This window comes from Lonchura striata, chromosome 3, assembly GCF_046129695.1.
Source record: "Lonchura striata isolate bLonStr1 chromosome 3, bLonStr1.mat, whole genome shotgun sequence".
Taxonomy (NCBI): Eukaryota; Metazoa; Chordata; class Aves; order Passeriformes; family Estrildidae; genus Lonchura; species Lonchura striata.
The window spans coordinates 108,065,173-108,091,035 of record NC_134605.1 but is presented as its reverse complement, the minus strand read 5'-3'; the positions used below and the strand labels follow the sequence as shown (position 1 = coordinate 108,091,035).

The following is a 25,863-nucleotide window of genomic DNA, read 5'->3' as shown; positions in this document are numbered from 1 at the left end:
CTTAATTGCACTTAATTAATTGAACTTGCTGCAGTTGCACTAATGAGAGATGAAGCTTTTCCTACAAATACGAAGAAGACCCAATGGAATGGTTTTGCTGCCACATGTGTGCAAAATGCTAAGCTGTTTTAAGGACCTGCAGCTGTTTTAAGATCTCACCTTTTACTCTCATTCTCAGGTGTTGAAAAGGTCTTTTACAGTGGTGTTCCATGCTCTTGTATAGCACAGCTGCTCCTTCCTCTTCAGAAGCTGTGGATTTTTCATGCTGAAACAAGGACTTAGGAACCCAAGCTGGCTGATAGTGAACCTCACAGTAGATCTCAAGTGTTAGTGCTGACTCAGTAAGACAAGCACATTTATTTGCTTAATACAGACAATACATGGCACTAGGCTGGGGAGAATTTAATTAAATTCTGAAAGACAGGTCTTAGGTGTTACTGCAATCTCATTTTAAGATCATAGATTATGTAAAATACTTAATTACACTGTTAATTTCTTAATTTGCTTGCTTCAGTGGCTTTGTTTGTAACCTGATTTTGAAATTAACTGAATTTAGAAGACACCTTTCCATGGGGCAGCTTCAGGCAGTTCTACTCCAAAAAGGAGAGCCTTAAAGAATGCCACCCAGGTGGCTGCTGATGTTCTTTGTCCAGGTACAACCACTGCTGTCTGTATCTGTCAGTGGGAGCCAACTGAGTCACCTAGAGATGACTGGCAGTACCTGGACAAAGCAGAGTGTCTGGGGAGTGTTTACTACCTGGAGAGAACTCGGAGCTGAAGCAGTGCTGACAAGGACGATGTAAAGGGAGTTGTAGAGGTGCCACATCTGTATTTCCCCTGCAGTCTGACTGTGTGACAGTGGAAACAGACAAGGGAGGAGCTGCTGGAGCTTTGCCCAAGGGCAATTAGAGTTACTACTAAGAGTGGCCCATTGAAAAGCTTCTGAAGTATAAATATCATCCTCTACATATGGCACTGAACACCTCTTACATTTAAGTGGATTAAGCTTCTGTGAGGAGTCCTGTGTCTGGACTTTATCTGCTGTCAGCTGAACTCTTTCCTGTAGCTTTTACTGTGACTTATTTTAATAAGATACAGTTTTGAAGACTACTCTCCACAGGCATCTTTAACTCCCAACTGTTGTCAGAGCACAGCTGAAATACTTAGAAACTAAACGGAAAAGTGGTGGTTTGGGTTTTTTTTTTTTTTTTGCTTTGTTTCTTTTCCCCTACGCTGCAGTAAAGGCTTGCTGGATGCAAACTGACATAAAGCTTGGTAAAGGAACCTGTAGCTGAATTCCTTGGAGCTCAATCTGTCTTCCTGCAAACTTAACTCCAGTCAAAACCAGAAAGAGCATTTAAATTATTACCATGTGATTTCCCCCAAGCTGCTTACAAAGCAGAAGTTACCCTATTGCAGTATTTCACAGCACCCCACTAACTCATTTGAACAGAAACCTCTGTTTTTATGATTATGTAACTTAATGCCTTTTTTTTTTTTTTTTTTTGTTCCACACTCCAAAAGCTTTGTAAGTGTTTAATCCCACAACATGTCTGACTAGTATTAGTGTCCTGATGTCCATGGCATTTTCAGTACTACTTTGTATTCCTTACTCAGGTTCAGCTGGAGATGTGTCAATATTGGTTCCAGGAATAACATTGGCTCCTATGCCATCCACAAGAGAATCCCACTGATCAAAATCCTTCTTAAGACCTATAGGATGGGGGAAAGAAAACCAAGTGGCCATGAGTTAAGTAACCAGCTTTTTGTAAAACTACACTGAATAATGAAATGAATTAAGCAAAATAGAGAAGGAAAAATGTCTTCAGGAGGAAAAATTATACTCCAAATTTTCTGTACCAGAACAAAATGTCAGTGATTTTCCTCTTAGTTTACAGAAGTAACAGAAAAACCTCTAGAAGAAGTCTGACTTATTTTTTCCACTGACACACTTATTTTGATCTTGTTTTAAACTGAATGGTTATATAAAAAAGCTTCACAGGAATAAAATATTAGTCAACATCATACTTTGCTGTAAACACATACTTACTCAGATGTTTCTGTAGGAAAGCTAATGAAGCATGATTGCTGATATCAATAGCTTCATTTGGATCTATTTCTCCTTTTAATTTGAAAAATCTTGCAATGATTCCTCCGCTCACAAAGGTGAAATCAGGAAAGCTCTGATGTACTGACCCCCTCCAAAGAGAAAAATTATTATCAGGCTTGTAAGACTACATTAAAATGCCTGATTAAATGATGCACAGACTTCAGTCAGATGTCTTGTGCCATCTTTAAGAGAAGATAAAACAGGTTAATCTCACAAGCAAGATCAGCAGGAAATTCTGCCCTAACCACAGAATGGAGGAAGGTTTGTACATTCTCGCTGTAAGTCACTGTAACTACAACAGCAATAAAGAGTTGGCTTGGCAAAGCATCAAAATCAAGCTGTCTCCTTGCTCAGTGGTGCAGGATAGAGCTGTCCCTCCCCTGGCTGCAGAACTGCCCCTAGAAGGTTGTTTCAAGTGTTAAATGCAGGTGGTGCACAAGGCTTAGCACAAAGCTTGTGCCCTAGGGCAGGAATGCCTTGGGGTGTCTTAAGCTTGGGGTTCCTGGCTGCTTTGAGAGGTCTCTGTTGCTGCTCTAGGGGATGTATGGGTAATTTAAACACAGTAAAAACCTGGGCCATGAGGACAGACAGTCATAGTACCATTTAGGCTGGAAAATACCTTGATTATTTAATCCAACCATTAACCCAGCACTGCCATTCCAACTCTAAACTGTATCCCTCAGTGGGATATGGTTTAGAGCCATATCCCATATCTACATGTCTTTTAAACCATATCCCACATCTACATTTCTTTTAAACACCTTCAGGCCTGATGACTCCCCAGCTTCCCTAAACAGCCTGGCCCAATGCCTAACAACAATTTAAAAATGAAGAAATATTTCCTAATATCCAATTTGAACTGGCCCTCGTATGACTTGAGGACATTTCTTCTTGTTCCCTGGGAGAAGAGCCTGACCTCCCCCCAACCTGGTTCCACCCTTTTGTCAAGGATTTGTAGAGTGAGGAGGTCCCCTTGAGCCTCCTTTTCTCCAGGTAAACATTCCCAGCTCCTCAGACTTGTGCTCTAGGGACTGTCTGTCTATCTGTCTGCAGTTACCTGTAACTGCACAGCTCCAACAAGAGCTTCAACCATGGGTGGAAATGATGGCTCCTGAGCACTTACTTGATAGTGATCATTTTCTTGTTTGTGTCATTGGAGATGAGCTTCCTAATCTTTAAGATGTTCTCAGCCCACTGGAACTTTTCAGAGTTGATAAAAAGCAGCGGTTGCTGAACGCTGTTTTGGTAAATGTCATCACCTACAGGAAGCATCCATACATCGAGGGCAATGCCACACCTGCCAAAAACATCTGGATATTGGCACAGAAGCAGAAAGCTTGGAAGTTATGGGTATGCTTTGAGTTGCAAGAGACATAGGAAAGAGAGTGTCTCTCTGATACTGAACAGGTAAATGAATCATTTTGTTTCATAACTATCTCTACTCTGGGGGAAGAAAATTAGTCCATTAGTCCGTATGTTGGTCTCCACTGCCAGGTGCAGCTGGACTGCAGAGTCCCACAGTATCATGATATAATAAGATGCAGCTGTTATGTTCCACCACATCCCCACACTTGGAAAAAGTATGGCTGGAGAAAGCAAGGCATGCCAACACTCTTCTTCAGGAGCCAATTAGCAGCTGGGGGATCCTAAGTAAAGTGCCCTGCTCCAGACCTCTCAAGTGCCAAATGTCTCTGGCCTTGTTTTGCATACTTACCTAAATCTTATTTCTTTGCTGAGACTTTCAATAACTGTAGCACCACCAAAAGAGTGTCCCATCACAGCTATTCTGCTAGTATCAACAGAATCCTGTCAAAAAAATCCAGGTGCTGTAAGAGACTTTCTTTCCAAAACTTACTTTTTCAAAGGGAATAATTTTTTTTAGGCATTAGATCCTACTGAAGTAGGAAGAGCAGCATTTCAGCTGTTATTTTCTATCCAGCTTTGGATGACCTGAGAATATTTTCACAGATCTACACAGTGATCTTCAGAATACTTTACATGAACCAGTTTAGAAATGGAAGGGGAAAATCAGAAGCATTATTAGGTGTTTACCAAAATGCCAGGTGGCACATTGCACTCACCTTTAGGCTGTTCCAGTCAAAGTCTGAATGTAGTACATTCGTTACTTCCTCTCCTGAATTGATTTTAAGAATGAGATTGAGAGCTTTGATACACTCCTGTGCTCTTTGCTGCACCTGGGGAGAAAGAGAGGTTGGGGCAGAGCAGTGGAAGGAATCATCAGACAACTGCCAGGCTTGACAGCTCCTTGGACACAAGACTTACTCTCATAGCTTTCCCCCACTATTCTGAACTGCAGAATGAAGCCATCTGATGAACAACAAGATTGGTTTCTGGTCATGTAGAGAGCTGAAGCTCTTGTGTAGGACCTCTGCACACAGAGGCATTTATCCCTGTAACATGCACCAAAGACCTTCAACTCCTTCATGCTGTCACTCCTTAAGAAAAGGGGTTGGTGGGATGTGCAAAGGCTTAAGTTGCAAAACTCCAAGGAAGGCTGACTCACTGATGCTTCTCGGGCTCACCTGGATGAGCAAATGTCATTCTATCACTTGCCCCGTCACACAATAGCCTTGAAACTGTCTCTACACTGGATAAAACAAACCTAGAAAAAGTGAAGTCCATCCCATTTTTTATATATACTCATCCTTGAAAACTGTAGTGAAGCTGCTGCAAAAAATGGTTTTCATTGTTCCATAAGAACAGTTTTTAACTGGTATGTCAGTAAAAGAAAGCTTCAAGAAGAACCAAGGAATAGTAGCGATCTTGGGAACCACAGTGTGTAGGCAGCCAACAAGATGTCTGTGCATCACTGGATTTCAAATAAATCCCAATCTCCTGCCTTCTCTACTTGGGAAATTTGCAGACAATGGCCTCTGAAGGTTATTTCCAAGCTCAGACATTACACACTGACACTCAGGGGTAAGACATTGTACTCATCCAGGAAATGACTCTTGTACTAGTGTCTGTATGGCCCAGGGAGATAAAGAAAGCACCTCCCTAGCTGAGCTTTCATTAGCTCGAAAAACCACTCCCATATTTTTAAGGTCAAGTGTATGCTTGGAAGAGCTTGTCAGTATGGCCACATTACATCCAACTTGGATACTGCTTATAATAAATTGGAAGTCTGCACTGTTTACATTGCTAAAAAACACCTTCAGGTGTGGTAAGGACTATAAAGCAAACATCCCACTCAGAGCAGCCATGATTCATCATTCCATGGAACAGTAAATGAAAGCTCATGCAAGCCTAAGGCCACACAAACACTTGAGCTCAACTCTGTGTCACTTTTAGGCTGGGCTGGGCAGTAAAAGTGTAAGAGACAGAGAAGAAACAGAAAGTTGAGTGGAACCAGAAGACAAATGACTCAGCTCAAGAGTGCAACGTCAAGAAAAAGCTTTGTTGAGGGAGCAGTTTATGCTCTGAAGAAAGCTGTTGTTGGCTGTTCCACATTCAGGGGCACAGGACTCGATCCATTTTTATCTGCTCCCCTGGCCAAAGGGAGACTCTGCTAGCCCTAAAGACAGCACTCCAGCCACACTTCCCAGAGCACAGAGCCAGCCCAGGCACCTGCTTATGGCGCAAGCAGCGCTCCTCCTCTCCAGTTTTCAGTTTCCTGTAGTAGATCCACTCCTTCTCCATGTTAGGCATAGACTCTTCCTGTGACTCAGAAACAGACCTTCTTTTACAATAATATGTGGCTGAAGCAGATTCATCTCTGTAATACCAAGAGGAGGTTATTTCTGGGTGTGCATTCCATTTGGTTTGAGATGAAGTCAGGAAAAGTTTTAGATTTCACTCATCTGAAGAGATCAGCTATCAACCAGTGCTGCTGCAATTGCAACCCAGTGTACACAGACTTTCTAAAGAATGCAATGATCCCACCAAAACTCCCATCTCCTCTATATTCTTCACCTACTTTATATTCTAACAGTGAGACAAATAGCATATCTGAAGAATGACAAATGATATCTACCCCAAGACTTTTCATTCTGGGGCTTATCTAAACAAAAATCCCTTTGGAGGAGTGTTGAGCTATGGGCAGTGTGGGCAGGGCTGTAAAAGAGATGTTAGTTTTTCTTTTTTAAAAAATCCAGAAGTTCTTCTTTAGAATAAATAACACTCTGTTCAACATGTGAAAGAACTCCAAAATGTGCAGCACACTCACCTGTGTTCCACAGCAGCCACTATAAAGCCCTGAGAAGCCATCTCTATGCAAATAGCAGAATAGATTGTCCTGCAATAAAAACCACACTCTGGTGAGAAGTCAGTCTTTCAATTCCTTTGCTCTTTAAATGCTGACCACACTAGGTATGCACTAGTCTCCACTCAGTATTTATTCTCTTTGAATTTGCTACCCAGCAGAGTAAGATTTCATATGCCAGGCACCAAAGCCTGTTCACAAAACCTTGGTACTCTTTTACTGTCTGTTCAGAAAGGAAAATGCCACTGATTTTTAATAAGTAGCACACACAGCACTTTGCATCTTCAAAGAGCTGTCCAAAAATCAACCAGCTGATCTTCACAACCTCCTCATGGGCTGGTAAATATCTTCACCTCCATCATACAGAGGGAAAACACAAATGGAGTTCTGAGCAACCTGGTCTAGGGGAAGGCATCCCTGCCCACAGCAGAGATTATCTTTAAAGGACCCTTCCAATGCAGGCTGTTCTATTATTCTGTGACCAACCATACACCAACCCTGCTGTTGTTTCAGTGGGAGCATAATGACACATGGAAGCAAATCTTTCAGCTCCACAAGGATCTCACCCCCCTACTGAAAATCTGTTCAGAACCACCCTTGGAGATGCTGTCTCCATAGACAACAAAAACAGTTTGTCAATAAACTGCAAAATTACCGAAAAGCTCCAAGTCCATGGGAAAAAACAAGAAGTGGGTATTTTTCTCCTGGCTTAAAAGCAGCATTTGACTTTGCAGGACAGGTCACTGAACCTAAATAAAAATGGAAGTGTACATCATTATTACTGGAATGAGAGAAAGCATTTGTTCCTGTGGGAGAGATCTACGGCTGACCACTGGTATCAGAGCAATCACCTAAAGATAAGGTTCCAAGACTCATCTTTAAAACAGAAGATAAATATGGATCTGATTCTGAAAATAATTTCTACTTGGCAGAAGATACTTCTCCTCCTCCCATCCACAGCCTGGCACAAGGTCTACATATTTGTTAAATCTTCATAGTCAGGCATTCAGATCTTGCTGATATTCAGACCCTAGGATCTCTCTTTTATATCTTTGCACATTTCCTTGTGAGATTTAAATCACAACACACAGGTACAGCTGACCTAGAGCAAACTGCCCAGACACTCCTATCCAAAGCAAGCAGAGACTGCCTGAGAACTGGGGTCACATTCAGCAGCCTCACTACACAAACCCATCCCACAAAAACACACTTCTTTACTAAAAACTCTTCTTCAGCCCTGCAGCAGTAGCACCCTGCTCATGGAGCATGGAGGTAGCAACAGGCAAGGAATAAAAACAGAATAAGTCTTACCAACATAATAATGGAAAAGCCTTTCTCCTACAACTCGGTACATATTAAGGAAGTCAGAGAGTCCCTGATAGTATTCTTTGTCTGGAATCCATCGTGCCTCTTCGATATCTGTGGCATCATATGCTGGATAATACAGGCGCAAAAAGCTTCCCTGGGATTAGGAAAAATTAAAAAAAAAAAAAAAAAAAAGGAATATTGGTATTTATTCATATATGGCAGAGAAAACGGAAGATTAAAACATTTACAGAAAAGATTTTGGTTGCAAGAATGCAGTTCAAGAGAATTATGAGAATGCCATGAGAAAATTATTATCATATACAGAATTTGATGCCAATCCTGTATCACAATCTTCTGAGCCTACAATGAATTTACAGTAACATGACATATACATCATCACAGGTGGAGATACACATCACCTTCCCTAGGTTAGCTTAGGGCTTATTAGAAATGCTTCATTTAATTAAATTATTACAAACACTCACTACCTATATGCCTGATCCAGCATCTTGCTGGATCTTTTCTCCCGTCTTCTTCACTGGGAATGGTTTGATGACGTGTTTTGTTAAGTTTTATAGGGCTGACTATTAAAGGAGTGACTGAAGATGACCTCAGAGCTGGAGCACCTCTCCGAGCATGACAGGCTGAGAGAGCTGGAGCTTTTCAGCCTGGAGAAAATAAAGGTCTCTAACGTGGCTGTAGTGATCCTGCCTAAACTGAGCAGAGGTTGTCAGCAAAGCTCTTGGGCAGCTGCACAGCAAGGGAGAACTATACATTGATTGCTCTTCCTCCTCATCAAGATGTTCACAAGTCTCTTGTGGTACATCTTTCTAAACACAACTTTGTTAGCCTATGTTTCATCTGACTCTGTTTCTTACCACCAGTTCAAATCTCCTACTGTCTGCATTCCAGGTATCCCAGGAAAGTACCCAAGCTTTCCACACTCAGAGGGACCTTCCATTCCGCCTTGTCAGTCTTTTCCTTCACAGACAGCAGCAGTATACCAATGTACACCACAAACAGACTTCCCAGCAGATGAACTGTGTGCAATTTGCATTTTTATTTCCTGGTTTGCAAGGGAATTTGCAAAACCCCACTCAAAATCACTGTCTTGCTTCAGCCGTACTTTTGGTTTAGCAACTTACAATCAGGGCCAAAATAAACATGAGCTTTGAAATAAAGCCTGATTTCTTGAACACTAATTTATCAGTTTACCAAAAGTTTGTTTAAGGAAGCTTGCTTCTATTTACTTATCAAACTTAAATCAACCTTTGACACAGAGACCATTATGGAAAAACTTTCCTCCACACTGGTAGCGGTATTACCTTGATCTCAGAACAGTCCCTGTGAACCTTCCCAATGGCTACATGATTACTAGAAGGAGGAAGAGGTTCATTACTTATGCCTGAGAGAACTACAATTGTTCATAATGCTTATGTAAAAAAAACCCACATGCAAAACTGACTGCAAAAAGAAACTCATCACTTATCTGTGCTGATGTAGAGTAAGCTCAGTAAAGGAAAACATGTGAACCATTACAAACTGATCACAAGTTCCACTACATCAGGCTACTCTGCAGAGTAAAACCACGGTATAAATACAGGTGTATTCCCTCAAGGGCAAGAGGATTTGAAATGGAAGTTCACAAGGAAGCTCATTACTTGTCTGGTTACTGTCCCTAACAGTAACTATTGTGGCTTCTTACTGTGCTAACTTCTTGCCAAACTGACATCCTGTTCATCTTCAGTGAGATAAAATCTCAAGAAGACATCTCATCTTTTACTCTGCAGCTGAAATACTGCATAGGCTAATCTCCCAACCCTGCCAAATTCAGTTGGGATCTTTCTGATGAGAACAGCCACAGAAACAGAGACTGTGTGTGGAGTCTCCGCAGGAGCCCGGCACAGGAGAGAGCAGTGGGGTGGGTGGGAAGAACCCCTTGGGTCCCAGGAGAACACAGTTTCTCTGCAGCATCTTGTGTAGGAGAGTCAGAAAGGCAAGGACATTAGAAGAGGGAGGAATTGGCCATGGGAAAGGCTTGCAGGTTACATCCATATGGTAAACACCCAGTTTACATCCTACACCAGGACAGAGAGGATCAAAAGCTCAGCTGTAAGTGTCAGCATGGAGTACACAAGCAAGACCTTCTGCTTTAAAACTGCAGCCAGTTGTTTCACTAATATTGTGGCTTAAATCCAAAGGAGAAAGAGTAGAAAGCTTTACCTCAACTGCATTTTCTGTCATCAGGTCTGTACATCCAACCGAATGTGGTCCCTTTCCTTCAGGGATCCTGTAAAACTTCTCAGTGCTGCTGGTGCTCGACATTTCCATTGGTGCCTTCACTGCCAAACACGGGGAAAAACACAAAGCAAATCAAGAGACCACCATGGCCTCTGTGACCAGACCACCCACACTGAAACAAATCCAGCACGCTGAAAATCTAGAATTAGGAAAGTCAAGATAGAGCCAATACCAAAGTCTGCTTTTGAGAAACAAAAAAATCCCGAATTGTCAATCTGACCTGTTCTACTGGGGATTTTCCTTGTTGTATCCTGAATCCCAAGGAGCAGACAACACCGTGCACTTACAGAAAAGTGGGATGAAACCTTTGCCTGGTGAGGCCGCGGCGGCACTCGGGAGATCTGCGGCGCTACGAACCGCACAGAGAGAGGATTCTGCTGCTCCTCAAGGAAAACCGGCCTGTGCATCAGGGGGAGTGGGATGTCACGGAGAAACACAACGCCGCTGCCATTTTTCCAGCAGGAATGACGAATGCCAGGCTCGGCCCCTGGCGAGACAAGGTCAGGCTGCCCGTGCCGGAGCGGGTGTCGGGACGATGTGGCCGTACCTGGGTTGACCCCTCCGCGCCGGGCTGGCCCCGGCGATGCGCAGCGCGCGGGGGGAAGCAGCCGCATCCCAAGCTGGGCTCTATTTGCCGCCTTCTCCTTGGGGAAGGAGACACGGAGCCATCCTGCTCCCGGCGCCCCGCTGCCCGGCCGGGCTCCCCCGGGGCGGGCCTGCCGAGGAAGCACCCCCGGGGCGGGGCTCGGCTGCTCCTCCCCGGAAAAGCCGCGGGACCGGCGGCCGCCCCGCCCCGGAAAGGTCCCTCTCCGGCAGCGGCGCGGCGGATCCCGGTCCCGCCAAGATGGTGCGGAAACTGAAGTACCACGAGCAGAAGCTGCTGCGGCGGCTGGACCTGGTGAACTGGGAGGCGTCGGGCGGGAACTTGGCGGAGGTGCGGGCGCTGCGGCGGTACCGGGTGGGCCGGCGGGAGGACTACGTGCAGTACAAGGCGCTGGCCCGCGCCGTGCGCGCCCTGGCCCGGCGGCTCCGCGACCTGGGCCCGGCCAGCGCCGCCTTCCGCGCCCGCTGCGCCGCCGCGCTGCTGGAGAAGCTGCACGGGCTGGGGCTGGTGAACAGCCGGCAGTCGCTGGCCGTCTGCGAGAGCCTCTCGGCCGCCGCCTTCTGCCGCCGGCGCCTGCCCTGCCTGCTGGTGAAGCTGCGCATGGCGCAGAACCTGCGCCACGCCGTCACCTTCGTGGAGCAGGGGCACGTCCGCGTGGGGCCCGAGGTGGTGACGGACCCCGCGCTCCTCGTGCCCCGCGCTGTCGAGGACTTCATCACCTGGGTGGACGCGTCGCGCCTGCGGCAGAAGGTGCTCGACTACAACCAGGAGCGCGACGACTTCGACCTGGCCGCCTAGGGCTGCTGCCCTGCCTCACGGGACACGCACACCCATAAGATCACGGCGGTGCCACCACGGGATATGCACACAAAAGGAAACTGTGTTTCCAGGGTCGTATTGACCTGCTGCTGGTTCCCTTTTGCAGCTAATGGTTCCATTCATCCATGCATTAGGAACTACCTTTACACATCCACTGCTTTGAGAATGCATCCAGTGGCCCAGCTCCATCATCGTCCCTGGCATTCCTAGTTTCACTGTCAGCCCAGCAGCTCAGCTCCATCATCATCCTCAACGTGCCCAGCTCCATCATCGTTCCTGGCATGCTGTCCTTGTTTAGGGAAAATTTTCCTTCTCTCTTGCTTCACTCTCAGATCTAGTTTTAAAGGTGCAGAACTTATTTCTGGGCTAAAGAGACAGATGGGGGTACCAGCATGATAAAGTCACCTCAGGACACATGCTCAGCTCCATCATCATCCCCAGCCCAGCTCCCTCATCCTTAAAAGTGCATCTCCATCATCCTTTGGAATGTGCTTGGAAAAGTTGCTGCCCAGTTGCAGGAGAGGATTTAGGTCAGGCTTACGTGCTTGGCAGCTTAATAGCAGCTGCTGGAAGGGGTTTTAACCCAAGCCAAGTGTCTGTTTTAAGACTGAATTTAGCTGCTTCGCTGCTCTTTTTCCAAGAGGTTGTCCTGGTTTCTCCTTCAGCTGTTGAATGCACAGAAATCAGTTACTTCTGGAAGGGTTATCTCTTTATATCAAGGAATAAGGAGGGAATGTGGGGATTTCTGGGGGTCAGCAGTAAACAAGAAGGCCAAATACCCGGTTTCTGAAACTGTTGAAAGTTTTAGCCAAAAAACGGAATTAAAAACAAAACAAAAAACTTTATTGTCATGTGAAGTTGTAAAGGGAAGTTTGATGCTTTGAGTTGTGTCTTTCTTGTGTGGGGTTCCAGATGAGTACTAGACATAATTTATGGACCAGGATCTAACTGGGGAGCTGTTGGAGCAGAAGCTGATCTAACCATAACTGCAGATTTGGGGGAACTTTTGCATTTAGCATATTAGCCAGGGGCCATTGGAAATTTGTTCCCTTTTGATAAAAAAAGCAGAAGAAAATAAAACTCTTGGATTGTTTAGTTTGTGAAGAAATGTGTGGACTGCTTTATGATATAACTTATCTGAGTTTATTCTGATTTTTAAGCCCTGTTTGCCACCTTTCTGAACTTTTTAAAAGTTTTTATGTAACTTACTTAAGTCTGGTTTTGTTTTATTTTATTAGCTAGAAGGCTATTACTGAGTTGTAACATGTTTATCCTAGGAATGCTCTCTTTTCCTTACCTGGGGCTATGAAAGGATTTGGCAGTAGGTTTAGGAGCAGAGCTGTGACTGTCCATCCCAAATCCAAAGAGCCGGAGTGCAGCTACTGTCAAAGCTCTGGATGTGGATGCCTTTGTGGCTTTTTTGAACAAAAAAAGTTCCGGTGAGATTTATTTTGGAAGTATTGCATGCCCACAATCTGTCACCAAATATTATGTCATGTTTTTATAGGGCAAACAGAATATTTACATTTCTTCCCAATCTCATAAGCCAGCTGTATTAAGCAGAACAATTACTAAAGCAATAATAGATATTAAGAAAAGGACACTTAACAGGTGGATAAACTGTTTGCCTACTGCTGCTGTTTATGCTTCAGTTTATTTCAGTAATCATACCTCAACAACATCTTAACCTTTTTCTTAGAGTGTGCATCTTGCTTATGGTAAGAAATGCAAATTGAAAAAAAGTTTCACACCTTTTAAACACCTTCCCAGCTTCCCTTTCCTCTAGATCAATGCCATTATTTCTTGGGAAAATTAGAAGGTGCTTTATTCAGGTGCAGGTTAAAATAGTGCTTCTGCTGTGCTTTACTCTTTTGGGGGAATTTAATTAACAGCACAGTGACTGTGCAGGGCATTTTACTACTGAGATGCTAAACTCCCACTCTACCCAGTGTGTCCAACCCTTGGAGGAAGTGCAGAAAAGGAAATAAACCTCCAGCCTGTCAGCCTCTGCAGTTTACATCATCAGCCCATTCCTTTTGTATGAAACAACTTTTTATCATTCATCTGTGCACCTTCAGTGTGCTGCCACACCTTCAGCATCTGTAGCAGAAGAGAAATAACCCTGTAGACTGTTAAGCAGTGGGAATTGATTTCCCTAGAAATAAGTGGGTTAACAGCATCCATCACCCCTGCTCTCCTTCTGTGGTGCTGGAAATCAATCCTTATGTTCTCTGAAGAATCAGGCTGTGTGTTTGTATGTCTGTGTGTTTTAAGTCTGGAACTTCTTAACTGTGCTGGTTGTGCAGTAGCTGAGACCTGAAATGAGTGTCCCGCTCCTCGATTTTTAGCAGCTGGCGTACTCACACGTCCCTGACCAGAGCTGCGTTAGTTTCAAGTACAATAAACAGATAAAATGGAAGTTCCAGCAGCACAGCCACATTCCTGCTGGTGATTACAACCAAATGATGAAATGATGGCCTCCTTGTGTTCCATGGTGCTTTTGCCTTTAGTTCCTGGGTTTGGGTTTGTTTTCCAGAGCTGACGTGCTGTGGCTGCTGCGGGGTGCTTCCTGCAGCAGTTCTGGGGATTGAAGAGGCACAGGAAGTAGCTCCGGCAGCCTTTCCCAACATTTGGATAAACATGGAGGCTTTTGTTAAATTCCAAGGCTGATCCAATGTCAGTATAAATTGGCACAGCTTCTGTGGGCCTGTGTGAACTTGCACGAGGATACGATCCAACATTGCCCATTTTTGGGCCAGGTCCTTCAAACTCTTCACTCCAGTGCTCTGGGGACTTGCAGCAGGAGAACTTAGGCATGTGAGAGTAACAGGATGGGGTCCTGGGTATCACTGTGCTTCTTCCCTGTACCTTCTGAAGTGGGCTTGATGTTCCTCAGGTGCCCCAACATCTCCATGTGGAAGTTGGTGTTGCAGGACAGAGGATGGTGGTGCTGGTGATGGGGCAGAGTCACTCCATGCCTGACAACACTTGGCCACTGCCACCTCCATATGTGCCTGTCCCAGGAGCTGGGAGGTACCTGCTTCTCCAGAAGGGGAGAACGGGGCTGCAAAAGCCACTGGCAAAGAGCGAGCAGTTTCCAGGCAGGAGCTGTCACTTGGATAGTGGGCAGCAAGAAAGGAGGTTTTACTAGGGTCTTTGGTTTTATGTTTGAGGGGGTTATTTTTTTCTCTGTTTTTTATTTTTTCTCCTAACCTTGGCTTTCCCTTTATTTGAAGGCTGCCAAAGCAGGGAAGCTGAGGCTGAGGAATGTGGGGGAGCTGACGGAAGGAGTCCTTCACACTGACGCCTTTTGTGCTGCAGTGTGTAAAAGGCTGAGGCTGTCACTGAAATGCAAATGTGTGGCTTTTCACTGATTTAAGCTCCATTTTTTTTTTTCCAGTAAACAAGCAAGTGTTTTAAAGGCTGCTTCCATTCCATCCGACATTTTGCTGTGGCTTAGTGCTGACCTCAGTCAGTCACTGACAGCACATCACCATGAGCCTTGGGGCTGAGGAAGGATGGTACATCCCCTCTCAAGATGGGAAATGGAATGGAGACTGAAAGAGACAAAGGTGGAACTGGGCAATTTCCAAGTTTTTGGGTGATGGTCCTATATCCTGGGCTAGGCCAGGGCCTCCTAGCCTTGCTAAAGGGCACTTCCTCATGCTCATCCCTGCAGCACTCCCTAGTAAGAAATTCCATAGCAGATGGAAGTGTCACTGTCCCCTTTTTGATCTCTGAATAATTTTTTATATATATCCCCTGACAGATCTGACCCTGGAGATTGAACCGAAGAGCCATTTCTCATCACCAGGGAATGGGATCACCATAGTCCTCATCCCAGAAGCCAAAACATTTCAATATCCACTGGGTCTGGGGGATTATTATCTTGAGAGTTATGTCAACATTTATGTGAGAGCCCCAGCTCTTGTCCCTGCTTTTAAATACACCATTTTAGGCAGGGAAGCATATTTTCTGACCCACTGCTTGCTGCTTTGGGCCTGCAGCAGGACTTTGTAGTGGGAAACCTGCCTGCTGGGAACCAGCCCCTCTCACTTCTCTGCAAGCGTAAGTCTCTTCCTCCCTTGTATCAGCTGATTTTTAAGAGAGAAAGTATTTCACTCCCAGCAGGCAGAGAAAGGGGAGGCCACCCATTAATGAGAGACGGAGATCTGAGCATGTCCCATTCCTCCTGGAGCTGCTGTTAGGGGATCCCATATGTCCCCAGCAGGGTGTCACCACAGTTTGATCCCACATGTCCCCAGCAGTAAATCACCACAGTTTCTGGGCTGCTGTGAACACGTCAGTGGGGTTGGTGAGTGCAAGCCCAGGCAGCACCACCACCCCTGATCCCTACCCAGAGGAGCCACGCTGTAGCTCCTGGAGAGGCTGGGATGGCTGTGTCACAGGGTAAAGTACAGGCAGGCTGTCCTGGTGGGTCCGTGTGGCTGACCTGGCTGTCCTCAACTTGTCCCTTGTACCATAGCTTGGGCTTGAAACACACCAGGGGAGCCACATCCTAAAACCACCCTCTCTCCACACCATCACCAAGAGCAGCTGGGGCGCAGGGTCCTGTGCACATATGGGGGATGCTGGGTTTGGAGAAAGTGAATGCCATGCTGGAAGAGCGCTCAAACCTCCTACACCTTGTCCCTCTCAGCTTCCCAGAAGACTACAGGTGGGGAAGGAACGCTGGAAGTCACCGATCCGAACCCGTGCTCAAAGCAGGGCACACATGGGGATGCCTCAGCTCTGCATGTCGCAGTGCTGGACACTTGAAGCACAGTTTAATCACCCGCTGTGAGTTATATTTCCCTTTTTCATCCAGTGGGAGTTTCCCCACTCTGGACACAGCCGTGTCGGGAGGTGGGTTACCCGGAGTGAATCCCACCCTTCCGCAGGGATTTGGGGGCGGATAAGGGGCTGGAAGGAAGGAAGGAAGGAAGGAAGGAAGGAACGAAGGAACGAAGGAACGAAGGAAGCCGAGGAGCGCGATCCCTCGAGGGCTGGGGACAGCGAGTGGGAGCAGTGAAGCTGCGTGAGGTGCTGCGCAGAAATTACTCAACTCCTTAAAATTCCCCTCACGTCGCCATTGCTCCTCCCGTGCTCCCCCCAGCTGCTTTTTTTCTCTTCGCAGGCCCTGGCGTACCTGTTGGCGGTGTCCCGGCCGCCCCCGCTGCCGTCCCGCTGTCCAGAGGAGCGGGCTGTCCCCGCCGGCCGCCCGCGGCCCTCCGCGGCCGGGCCAGCAGCGCCGGCTCCTGCGGGGGCCGCCTCTGCCGCAGGCACCGCGACTGCCGGGCTCTCCCCGAGGGGGAGGGACCAAACTTTGCCTTAGTTTCCACCGGAGACAATCTTGTTGGGAGAAATCCTCCCCTGGGCCTGGAAAACATGCCCAACGCAGCCTGCGCCTCCCCGCGGAGCCGCGGCCGCCGGCGCTGGGCCGTGCCCGGTGCGGAGGGACAGGGGCAGGGACAGGGACAGGGACAGGGACAGGGACAGGGACAGGGACAGGGACAGGGACAGGGACAGGGACGTGTGGGGGCTCCTCTGTGAGTTCGGCGCCTCCCGGCTGGGGCTGGGTCAGGCACAGGAACCCCATGAGAAAATTCCCCCGGATGATTGCAACACCCCGTGGAGGAGCTGCAATGCCCGTGGCCGGGCGAGCAGCGGGGGATGGCGCTTTGGCTCAAGGTTGTGCTGTAAAAATACGTATCTTTTCCCCTGTCCTGATGAGAAGGGGATAACCACAGTCTAGGGAGGCAATTCCCCCTTTTGGGGTGGCTGAAGGGGGATTTAGCACAGGTCCCTACTTGCGGGGCAGATCTGTGCTCACCCCGCTTTGCATAGTCCTGGCATTTGCCCCCTCAGTAATGCTGAATTCAGGGAATTCACCTGAAAAACAATAACAAAAGATTAATTTAGCACCAGTAATAAAAGATTAATTTTGTGAGAGATTAACAGCTGTGAAGTGCCCATATGAGCTTCAAGGCCAGCAAAGGGAGGCAGCAGGGGAGGAGGGGAGGTAGAATTTGGCTTGGTTTAAATTGCTTGGACTGTCCCCTTGGAGAGCTGCTGAGCTCCTGCCTCGGGATCAGCAGCTTCTCTTCCCTTTGGGTGTGGGTATGAGCTGAAGCTCATGAGGAAAAGTATAAGAAAGTTGTATGAAAAGGTCCAAGATGTTTTTTTTTCTCCTGTACTTTTGTCCAGCCCTCATTTCAGTGATGGGCTGTATGCATGAAAGTTTGGCATTTTCAGGATAGATTTGATGCTGTTGAAATGTGTTGGAGAACAAGTCAGAAGATCTCTTTTTAATCTAAAGGAACAGATTCTTTAAGGTTAGTGAGAGACAATGAGGAGAAGGAAGCAGTACACAGGTGTCTAGAGTAACAGAGATCCCATGATACTCAGTTGGCTGACTAGGGACTCCAAAATTTAATTTTCTTTTTAATATATTCAGATTTTCCCAGACGTGCAGGAGTCAAACTCAGTAGAAGACAAATATGAGTCTTTCTTTTGGATCTTACAATCCAACCACCCAGGTGTGAAACAGGCTATGATTCTTAGTTTAAGACTATTCGTCCTTGCCCTATCGTCTCTTTTTATAAGCTTAATTATTATTATCCCTTTTTATAATTTTCAGCAAAGAACATCAGAGGATGCTTGCATAGATGTTTCTGTCATTGCAATAGAATGCCACCAGTAAGAGACCTGCAGCACTGGCAAGGGAGGAGCCAGTTCCCATGGTTAGTGAGCACAACAAACCCATGGCAAATGTTCAATGTGGCTTTAGCTACAAGTCCTTTATATAAAGGACTGCAGTTTGCTGCAGATTTCTGTGTCTACAGACCAAAACTCACCATCACTCTGTGATCACTGGTTTGAAGATAAATTTTTCCCCCCACCCCGACATTCCTTTTTCCTTATTTTTGGACGAATCTTGGTTTCTCACTGTGCCTGTCTCATTTTTAATCCAGGCGCTGCTTGACCTATTAAAGCTGCTGAGAGGAGCTGATACATCAGTGAACACCCACAGAACGACCATCCCTCTGTTACCAGGTGCCTTCCTGAAGAGTGCAGCATGACAGAGCTCCACGAAGCTGTGGCTGTGGGCGACTATGACTGGGTGAAAGAGATTTTGGAGGCAGGGCGCTGTGACCCAAACCAGAAGGATGTTGACTGGCATGACAGGACGCCCCTGCACTGGGCTGCTGCCAAAGGTGAGGGCACCCCCAGCTCTGCTACCTCTGTGAATGGACATCATAAAGGGTGATGCTGATCACCTGTGATTGTATCTAGGCTGGCAAAATCTCAGCTTGTATTTAGTAATATTGTCCCTAATGAGCAAAAAAAGGTTAAATATCCATTTAAATGGGAACTTTGCCTACAAAGTAGTTTATGGGACTGCTGTTGAAGTGATTTTTAGCTTTTTTTTTTTCCATCGCACAACAATTTGCAATTTACATGATGTGCACATAGGGAATGACTGCTTTTCCCCCTTTACTTTTCTAAGAGATGACTCCATGAGTTTATTTCTCATGTACACCTGTGGGAAAGAGCAGGAAGTCAAACCCACTGTATTTACACCAGGTATTTATCAAACCTAATAGAACAAAATAATAACTGTGTTTTTACATTGCTCTTTAATCCCACCTGCTTGAATGAACAATGCAGATCCAGAGCAGTTTGCAGCTCCCATTTGGTCCTTCACCTTCAGAAGTGTCTGGTAAACTCAGATATCCCTTTGTAGCCCAAAAAAGAGATAATGCAACAATAAATAATGTATAATTGTACACTGTATAAAATGGGAAACTGGACCTCTACTTCGCTGTGCTACAGTACTTGATGGGATCTCATGACATGTCTCTGCTCAGAAATCAAGTGTGTGATTTCCTGTTTTACACTTAAGACCATGTTTTTCTTTTGTCCTAATGGATTATTAGGCATTTAAACATCAGCAAAAGGGACTGAGCTACTTAACAAAAAGGATGGCGAGAAGCTGATGAGAAGCCTAGATGTGATTTGGAATAGTCTAGCTCAGTCAAGGCAGTATGAAGTGGTGTAAAAATACCTTTTTTTTTTTTTTTTTTTTTTTGCTTCTTTAAGCAATTCCACTGGCTAGAAAAATGTGATGGTGAATGAAAAAGCTAGTTTCTCTACCTGCTATCCAAAAACCTCTTTGCTTTAGTAAAGCTGTTCACAGGTTTTCCCATTCTTAATATGTAAATTTTATTTTGCAATTGAACTAAAAACAAAAATGAAGCAGTGCAATAGCCAATTGGTCAATGACTAATTGAGATTTGCTGTTCAGAAATTAGAAAGCTTTTTGATATGGCTGTTGTTTTTGTTGTAAATTTCTTCTGGAAACAGTTTAGTTTGGGAGAAAATAACCAGCATTTTCTATTCAGCATCATAGATATGATAAACCAGATAGGTGGGTGAAATCCGTGTCTGAGGGAATTATGACCAGCTGTGTGTGACTGTCTTCTGCATCCTGAAGGTATAAATTCTAAAGTATCTTCTCTCCTGGTTTTGCTGCGCGTTGCCAGGACGGTCGGACCTGGTCAGGCTCCTGGTGGATCACGGTGCCCGGCACTGCCTGCGGAGCGATGTGGGCTGGACCGCGGCTCACTTCGCTGCCGAGGCGGGGAAGCTGCGGGTGCTCCGCGCCCTCCACTCCCTGCACGCTGCTATGGATGCCGCCGACCTCTTCGGAGACACTCCCCGGCGGTTCGCGGAGATCTACGGACACCGGGAGTGCTCCAAATTCCTGGAAAAGTGAGTAGTGGTGGCAGGGCCCGCTGCAGCTGCTGTGAATATTAACCTTACTGCTCCACAGAGGACCAGAACACACTCAGTGTGTTACTTATCTTCCCACCCAAAACCTGCTAAAGCCCTGACACACAAGCTGTAGTGGATGAGCAAACACGGGACTGTCACGGGGAAGCCGTGAGAAGACATTCTTTTATTCCTCTGCCTCCTGCGGTTTCCCTTGGTATGTTTTCAAAATCGTTACTACTTCATGACATCATTGTTTTTGTAAGGATGTTGCAGAGCCGTTATTAAGCAACAGAAATTAAAGCAACAACTGAGAAGTGTTAACCCCTTACAGTGGTGAATAGCAAATACACGGGTTGAGATGTTCAGGAAAAGCCCTCAGCAGTTTTGTAGGTTTGTATGTATATATATTTATATGTATATCATTTGGCTTTTCTTATAGTAAAAAAAAATAGCCACACTATTTTTTACCTAATCACTGTAAATTAGACCACTTAATAGGATGGTCACATAATACTTCCAAATTTTGGGAAAACCTGTGTTGTTTTAATTGCTTACCGTTAGCACTGTGGCAGCACATGCCATAAGAAATATGCTTTTTAATGGTTCCCAATTACCATTCCTGTTTTTCAGCTGTTGACTCAGCTCATGGGTATTTTCATCCTTACAAAGGTGTTTCCATGGATCAGGATGCTTTATTGCAGAGCTGTGATGCTTTATTGAGCTGTGTCCCATCCTGGATCTCTCTAAAGGAGTGGGACAGATCACTAGAGGCCAACCAGCTTCTTCAGTGAAAACCACAGTCCTAACACAGCTTTACTTAAATACTGCCCATGAAAGATATTATATGCCAGACCCTGGAGTGCTGAGAGCTCCCAAAAGTGTTTTCTCCCTGGGTTTTTCTGTGACTTTACAGTCCCATCATCATCCTTCACTGGCATCTCTTTTACCACTTCCACATTCTCAAGACTGCTTTGGTACCATGTGTATCCCATATTTTTTTATAGGCATTTAACCAATTCAAAGTCTTTAGTTTGCCAGTGCAGCACATAAACTACAAAGTTTGAAATCAGGCATGGTGACAGGCAAATATCTGAGGAGGCCAGTGCCTTACAAATGCCACTTTTCATTAATCCATATAAACTTTTCTATAGGTACTGCTGTCCTTCTGGTGTACTTCTTCAGCTTGGTTCCTGCTGAAATGTCCCATGTCCACCTTTTATCTTGACACATCTGAGTCCTTCAATAGGAAAAGACAGCCAAACTGTGCAAAAATCCCCTGTACAGAGCCCAGAAAACTTTGTGGGAGAGGCACAAGCTCTGGTTTCCAAGCTCTGGCTGTTGGAAGCTCCTGATAGTTTTGCATTTTACCTGCCCACCCAACACAGGATCATAGAATGGTTGGAAGGGACCTTAAGCTCATCTTCTTCTAACCCCTTACCATGGACAGGGACACCTTCCACTAGACCAGATTGCTCAAAGCCCTTTCCAATGTGATGGAACTGAACACTGCCAGAATGGGGCATCCAGACCATCTTGGAGCTAAAAGTCTCTTTGGTTTTGGAACTGACATGCTGTAATCTCCCACTGTTTGTCACTTTTCTTCCACACAGATGTATCAGCTCTTCTTACTCTCAGACCTTCAGTTTAAAGGCATTTAGGCAATCAGCAGCTGATAATGAAGCTTTGCAAATTAGATTTCCTTACTACCTAGCTAGTGTCTAGGTAGCAAAGCTCAGGTCTGCCAGATCTTTGAGAATGGGGCATTGTCTTCCAGTAGATTCTCTTTATACTCTTCTCAGCTCTTAGCATATTTAATTTCTATATCAGAACAAGTAAATATTATCTAACCTACAGGGTGAAAGTCTGCAGACTTCTGCCCCTGGATGAATAATTTGTAGCAATTACTTGCCTAGTCTATGCTGTATTTTTGTACTAATCTCACCAGTAATTCCTGCCAGGTCTGTAACATTTGCTGTGCCCTGGATGTGCTCCAGAGCCATGGGAGCAAGCTGACAGCAGGGGTAGGGAAATTGCCTTGATGATGCCAAAGGGCAATGCCTGTGGCAGGCAGAGGTGCCTGGGAGAATGATTGACAGGTTGACTGACAGAATGATTGACATCCTGGTCTGATGTACCTTAGCAACAGCCTGTGGTGACTCAGGTCAGCTGATGAAGGGCTTTCTGAGGTGAATGACTGATTTAAGGTGGAAAACTTGTCTTTCAGAACCACATGCTGGCTTGACTCACTCCACAGCATGGCTCAGCATGGCTGGGAGATCTAATGGCTAGGAAGATGCTTCAAATGTCCAGTGTAGAACATTTTATAACATGCACAAAGCCTGTACAATTACCTCATGGTCATAACCCAGCCTGTAAGCAGCCAAGAGTTTATCACTGAGTCACAGGAATACTTTTTAAAACCAGCCACTATAAGTTATGACCACAGTGGATGCTTTCACCCTCATACACTGGCCTCAAATCAGCACACTTGGAGTAAACTAGGAAGAACAGTTGTCACTTGTAGTATAATTTCAATTACTGTCTGCTCCTTTAGATGTGCAGAAGGTCCCAGAGGTGATGTCCAGGGTCAGGCAGTGCCCAAAGGTACAAGGCAATACTGTGTATGCTGCAGACAGAGAATTAAGACTGTGCTTGCACAAAATGCTGCTCAGCACAGAGCAGCTCTGCCTTCTACTCAGCGGTGTGTGTGGGATATAAATATGAGGAACATTTTGTTACACACCATCCCTGTCAGTTTTGGATATTTGCCTGCCATGCAAAAAGAGAGAAGAGGCAATTTTTAAAACCATCTGAGGGTCTGCACCAATTTCAGGGCTAGTGTGCATATCTACACAGGCATATGGGCATTCAAATGCTTCCTGAATCCAAATTCAGCCCCCTCTAGCACCACATGACCCTTGCATGTGGTTTGTTGGTCCCCAGGTGTTGCCAGCTGCATGGGATGGACCACTGAATTGTGCTGAAGACTGCAGCCACGTGGAAATATTATATGTATCAACATGGAAATATTATTAACATGCAAATATTAGGAATATTCCGCTGCTGAGTATCAGTACCACTCACTGAGGTTTGCATGGACATGCAAAAGTTAGGAAACAGCTGCTTTCAAAACAGCTGCTTCTGAATAGCAAATGCATATTTTGCATTAGATTTGGCCTGCATGAGAAGGGCTTTACTCTTGATGCTATGAGACCTGCCAAGAATGGCACAGAGACCCTCAGCCTGTGTCTGCTGCCAACCTCTCTGCAAAGTGCCAGCTGTTGAAACTGTACCAAAGGGTCCTGCTGTCTAAGACAAGGGCATATATATATTCATGTGTAAATAAATAAATAAATAAATAAATAAATGTTTATATTTAAAAGTTTATAGAAAAAGGTTTCTTGCCCTTGGGAGCAGACACTTAATAGAAGACAATAGGGTAATTCAGTTAGAAGGGACCTACTGCTAGTCCTATAGCCTGACCACTTCAGGACTGACCAGGATTTAGAGCATCTTATGAAGGGCACTTTCCAAATGTCTCTTAAGCACCAGCAGCCATGGGGCATCAACCACCACTCTCAAACATAGGCTTTGTGGAGACCTTACAGCCCCTTTCAGTACCTGAAGAGAGCCTACAAAACAGCTGGAGAGGGACTTTGGACAAGGGCATGGACAAAAGGGAATGGCCTGGGTAGGTAGGATTAGATATATTAGGAATAAATTCTTGACTGTGAGGGTGGTGAGGCCCTGGCACAGGTTGTCCAGAGGAGCTGTGGCTGCCCCATCCCTGGAAGTGTTCAAGGCCAAGCTGGACAGGGCTTGGAGAAACCAGGTGTAGAGGAAGATGTTCCTGTCCATGGCAGAAGGTATGGAATGAGATAATGTCTAAGATCCCTTCCAACCCAGAGCATTCTGTGATTCTATGACATATAAAGCCCATGGCCCATGTGATGAGATCCATCAATATGGAGCTGCTGGCTTTGCTCTGTGCTGTCAGGATTGCACTCATATGACAGAAATACTCTATTATAGAAAAAAAGGATTTTTCCTGATATTGGATAGTGTTTCTGACAGAGATTGCTGAGTCCTGAGTGCCTACAAAATCAGAGCCCAGCAGGAGGAAGAAAGACGTTGTCTTCTGGGCAAGATTTACACATGGAATGTCCATGTCTGGATCCAGGCAGTGCTGGGGCTCAGGGGGGTCCCTGAGAGGGGAGGCTGGGGCTGCACCATGCTGGGCACACTGTGGTGTTTCTCAAGTGTTGGTGGCATCAGGGTTTTGACCAGCCCTGACCCTGTGGATGGGCCCCTGTGAACAGAGATGTCTGTGTGCTGTGCTCACTCTTGGTTTCTCTCCCAGAGCAGAGGTGGAGTGCAGGAACTACCGCAGGAAAGCTGAACTGAGAAAAATCCCCTTAGACCAGAGAGATGAAGACTGGGAACTCAAGAAAGAAGAGCTTAAGAAAAATCCACCATGTTTTTGGGAGAAGTGTACAGCCTCTATTCTAAAGAAAAATGTGAAAAAAAAGGGGAAGCAGTAGTGTGCCCTGCCTGTTTGATGCCTCTAGTGCTTGTAATGCAGAACAAAGGCACTGGCAAACTTCAGGTGGATCTGCAGTGTGATATTTGGGTGAATGGAAGAAGAAGAAGGCTACAAGAGTGCATCCTTAGAGATAAACTGTAAACAATCTCCTTAAGAGCTAAAAGTGCTTCAGCCTCTCTGTGTATTTCTATGTATCTGATCTCAAAAATAAAAACAACTGAAGAATATGTTTAAACATACCAATACTCTAAATCACTGCAATGGCAGCAGTTACCCATATTATCAGGGAAGAATTAGTCTTGATGCTACCTGATTCACAAAAGCATCTTGGACTGTAGTTCTGCTTGCTCTGCTGATGTCTGTGTGGCCTTTGCTTCTTTGCTTCTGTCACTGAGTCAACCAGGAGACTCCAGATGGACTTGCAGCCTCTGGTGATTCCTGTCTCTTTTTTTGGAAGTGGAATGTAGTTGCTTCTTCTGGATGAAGCTGAGATATTAATGTTGAGCTTTCACTGGACACATGGATCCAACAGCCTGAATCTTCCATTCCTGGCCCAGCAAAAGGGAAAATATGCTTCTTCCTTGCTGCTTTCAGACAGCTGTGACTGCCAAGGGTATTGGAGCGCTGCCTTTTTTGAGCATTGCCCCCAGGCATTTTTATGTTTCTGCAAGTAGGAATAGTGTGCAACTGGTGCTGAGCTCTGCTTCTGCTCATCAATGCTTTTCTATGGTGAAAGCATTTTTAACATTTTCACTTCTCAGTCATAAAATTTGGAATGTGACCCAGAGCAGTTTTCCATACCATGTCAGCACTGGGCAGCCACTCTCATTGACTTCTGACATCTCTCATGTGTCAGCTTCCCTGGGCTGGGCACCTCCTGCATCTGTCCCCATGGGCTGTGCAGGGCAGCTGTGCTGATGGACACTCTGTCCCTTCCAGTGCCAGCTGAGTGGGGCTGGGCAACAGGACAGGGATTCTGAGCTGGGTGTCACATTCCCAGGGGTTTCAGGGGATGCAAGGAGGGACCTCGGTGTGGTTTGCTGGGGCTGTGGTGTTTTGTGTGGTAACATCTGCAAGGTGCTGGATTTTCCTGCTAAGTCTTGCAGAATATGAGGTTGTGAGGGATGGATGTTGTACTGCATGTAGGAAATAAGATGGATCTTCCAGGGCTTTCCTGT

The 25,863-nt window shown here is 45.7% G+C and overlaps 3 protein-coding genes across 8 annotated transcripts; 2 read left to right on the top strand and 1 right to left on the bottom strand.

Moving 5' to 3' along the window:
• Nucleotides 1-320: 320 nt before the first annotated feature.
• On the bottom strand, nucleotides 321-16,769 carry PLA2G7 (phospholipase A2 group VII). 4 transcript variants are annotated; one of them, XM_077782458.1, is made up of 12 exons: nucleotides 10,489-10,654; nucleotides 10,229-10,340; nucleotides 9,864-9,982; nucleotides 7,644-7,794; nucleotides 6,988-7,081; nucleotides 6,297-6,365; nucleotides 5,699-5,846; nucleotides 4,192-4,305; nucleotides 3,825-3,916; nucleotides 3,234-3,407; nucleotides 2,051-2,199; nucleotides 321-1,713 (listed from the first exon to the last, which is right to left on the bottom strand). In XM_077782458.1, the coding sequence occupies exons 3-12, from the start codon at nucleotides 9,969-9,971 to the stop codon at nucleotides 1,610-1,612; spliced, it is 1,203 nt and encodes a 400-aa protein (XP_077638584.1). In that variant the 5' UTR covers nucleotides 9,972-9,982; nucleotides 10,229-10,340; nucleotides 10,489-10,654; the 3' UTR covers nucleotides 321-1,609. The 4 variants fall into 4 exon arrangements, with proteins under 4 accessions (XP_077638584.1, XP_021385424.2, XP_021385423.1 ...); XM_021529749.3 differs by lacking the exons at nucleotides 10,229-10,340; nucleotides 10,489-10,654 and adding an exon at nucleotides 16,514-16,769; XM_021529748.3 differs by having other exon boundaries at nucleotides 10,162-10,689.
• ANKRD66 (ankyrin repeat domain 66) lies at nucleotides 10,771-24,924 on the top strand. Of its 3 annotated transcripts, XM_077782459.1 has the most exons (6): nucleotides 10,771-10,875; nucleotides 17,822-17,903; nucleotides 18,005-18,107; nucleotides 18,339-18,581; nucleotides 19,911-20,139; nucleotides 24,503-24,924. In XM_077782459.1, exons 4-6 carry the CDS (start codon nucleotides 18,443-18,445, stop codon nucleotides 24,681-24,683), a joined length of 549 nt encoding a protein of 182 aa, XP_077638585.1. In that variant the 5' UTR covers nucleotides 10,771-10,875; nucleotides 17,822-17,903; nucleotides 18,005-18,107; nucleotides 18,339-18,442; the 3' UTR covers nucleotides 24,684-24,924. The 3 variants fall into 3 exon arrangements, with proteins under 3 accessions (XP_077638585.1, XP_021385429.2, XP_021385428.2); XM_021529754.3 differs by lacking the exons at nucleotides 10,771-10,875; nucleotides 17,822-17,903 and adding an exon at nucleotides 16,296-16,407; XM_021529753.2 differs by lacking the exons at nucleotides 10,771-10,875; nucleotides 17,822-17,903; nucleotides 18,005-18,107 and adding an exon at nucleotides 18,180-18,240.
• Nucleotides 10,786-12,997, top strand: IMP3 (IMP U3 small nucleolar ribonucleoprotein 3). The gene has a single exon (XM_031504485.2). The coding sequence runs from the start codon at nucleotides 10,786-10,788 to the stop codon at nucleotides 11,341-11,343; it is 558 nt and encodes a 185-aa protein (XP_031360345.1). The 3' UTR covers nucleotides 11,344-12,997.
• Nucleotides 24,925-25,863: the final 939 nt, after the last annotated feature.